At 44.0% G+C, this 2,243-nt stretch overlaps 1 protein-coding gene across 1 annotated transcript in view; it reads right to left on the bottom strand.

The window, feature by feature from the left end:
• LOC101857893 overlaps positions 1-206 on the bottom strand; it is a gene marked incomplete in the record, with an annotated part of 8,986 nt that extends 8,780 nt beyond the window's left edge. The window contains 1 exon segment of the mRNA XM_013086043.2: positions 20-206. Coding sequence (XP_012941497.2) covers positions 20-165 — 146 coding nt within the window.
• Positions 207-2,243: the final 2,037 nt, after the last annotated feature.

The raw sequence follows: 2,243 nt of genomic DNA, 5'->3' as shown, positions 1-2,243 counted from the left end.
ACACAGCCAAGTTCCTCACCTGGAGAACACCCCGACATTGAGCCTGAGAGCCAAAAAGAAACCGAGACCGAGGTAGACCAGCTTGGGAGCTGTGGGCCTCAGAGTGATGGTCTTGTCGTAGGCGTGCCGCAGCAGCAGCGACAGCAGCACCACCACGGGAGGCATCGCGGCCGCCAACGTCAGCAAAACTACGCTCTCGTCACCGCCGGCTTTTCTGTGGACAGGAGTCATTCAGGAGTCATACAGGAGTGAGACAGGAGTCATACAGGAGTCGTACAGGAGTGAGACAGGAGTCGTACAGGAGTCATACAGGAGACATACAGGAGTCATACAGGAGTCATACAGGAGTCATACATGAGTCATACAGGAGTCATACAGGAGTCATACAGGAGTCGTACAGGAGACATACAGGAGTCATACAGGAGACATACAGGAGTCGTACAGGAGTCATACAGGAGTCATACAGGAGTCATACAGGAGTCATACAGGAATCATACAGGAGTCATACAGGAGTCATACAGGAGTCATACAGGAGTCATTCAGGAGTCATACAGGAGTGAGACAGGAATCATACAGGAGTCATACAGGAGTCATACAGGAGTGAGACAGGAGTCATACAGGAGTCATACAGGAGTCGAACAAAGAAAATTATGTGATAGGACAGAAGTCATACAGGAGTCACACAGGAGTCATACAAATAAAATTATGTGATAGAACAGGAGTCTTATAGATACAATTATGTGATAGGACATGAGTCATACAGGAGTCATAGAGTCATACAGGAGTCATACAAATAAAATTATGTTTAAATTTTTTTTTGAAATGGTATGGGTTTAACGCCCGTATCAACACTATTCGTTTATTTAAGGGGCGGGGCCTCCGAGTTTAACGTCCGTCTCCGAAAGGACCGAGCCAAGAGGGAAATTCGTGTAAAGTGTCTTTCCCAAGGACACAACGTCGGACCGAGCTAAGGCTCGAACCCCCGAAACCGTAATCTCACGATTACGAGTCCGGCAGCCTAACCACTAGGCTACCGACGCCACCTAAAATTATGTGGCAGGACAGGAGTCATACAAATATAATTATGTTTGAAGACAGGAGTCATACAAATATAATGTCGATGGAACAGGAGTCATACAAATTAAATGTTGATAGATCGGGGGTCATATAGTAATAGATCTAAGTAAAATGTCGATAGGACAAGTTCCGTGAAATAACATGTGTGAAAAAAAGGAGTTTAAAAATATAGCGTGAGAAGGCAGGAGTTATAAGAATGAAATGTCGATAGGACAGGGGTCATACAAATGAAATATGACAGGATAGGAGATATGAAATAAAACATTGTCTCGACACGGTGGCATTTATCAGGTATAGAAAAAAATGTAAAGTTGATCCCGCATCCGATCCGGACATTGAGGATTGCCTTGTTAGTGAGACAACTTCCTGGGCCTTCGGCATATTGTGGTAGGGTGGCCAGTTCCTTTCCACGCCACCTTTACTTCCGCAACTCGAATTCAGGTACCCATTACTGCTGGGTGGGCAGGAGGGGGCGAAAAAATCCTTGTCCGAACCGAGGCTCGAACCCGGACTTTCCGCTACGGAGACGAGCGCACTAACCGCTCCGCCACTGCACCCTCTGGTATATATGTATTTTTGGGTAAGTGGAGCTCTTGGTCACATCTTAAAGTTTGTTTATTTGTTTTGCTTTTGAAAATAAAATACCCGTCTGTCTTAAATATTATGTGTAGTTTATCTGGTATCATACAAACACACGGGTGTTCATTAGTTGCTTTTGAAGACCCCCCCCCCCCCCCAACAAAAAAAAATGCCCATCTATCTTGAGTGTTTGTCGAGATATTTGCGATAAAAAATGAGATGAGGGACACCTGGTGTCAGAGGTGTAATTAGTGGGGAAATGTTTGTTTAAGTTCAGTGACATCCAAAGCTCGAGTGTCCTTGGAAACTGAAAATGTACATCTGTTTGTGCCTTTGATCAACGTTTTTCGGTAACTTCCACACAGAAATGTGTTTATAAATGAACGATAAAGGTGTTGAGAAAAAACAACAACCCAGAAAATATTTTAAAAGTTGCCCAACGAGGAGAAAAAAGGCCGACATCTTTGATTTCGTTGTTTTGACGAGCTCCTGATTTCACCACGATGCCATTTCATATGTGATTATGCTTCATTGATCCCCATGGGATCATTTTGATTACAATGACAAACAAATTGACATACGTTAAA

This window comes from Aplysia californica, unplaced genomic scaffold (genome assembly GCF_000002075.1).
Source record: "Aplysia californica isolate F4 #8 unplaced genomic scaffold, AplCal3.0 scaffold00430, whole genome shotgun sequence".
Classification (NCBI taxonomy): domain Eukaryota; kingdom Metazoa; phylum Mollusca; class Gastropoda; order Aplysiida; family Aplysiidae; genus Aplysia; species Aplysia californica.
Note: the sequence above shows the minus strand (reverse complement) of the source record. Positions and strands in the feature narration are given on the sequence as shown.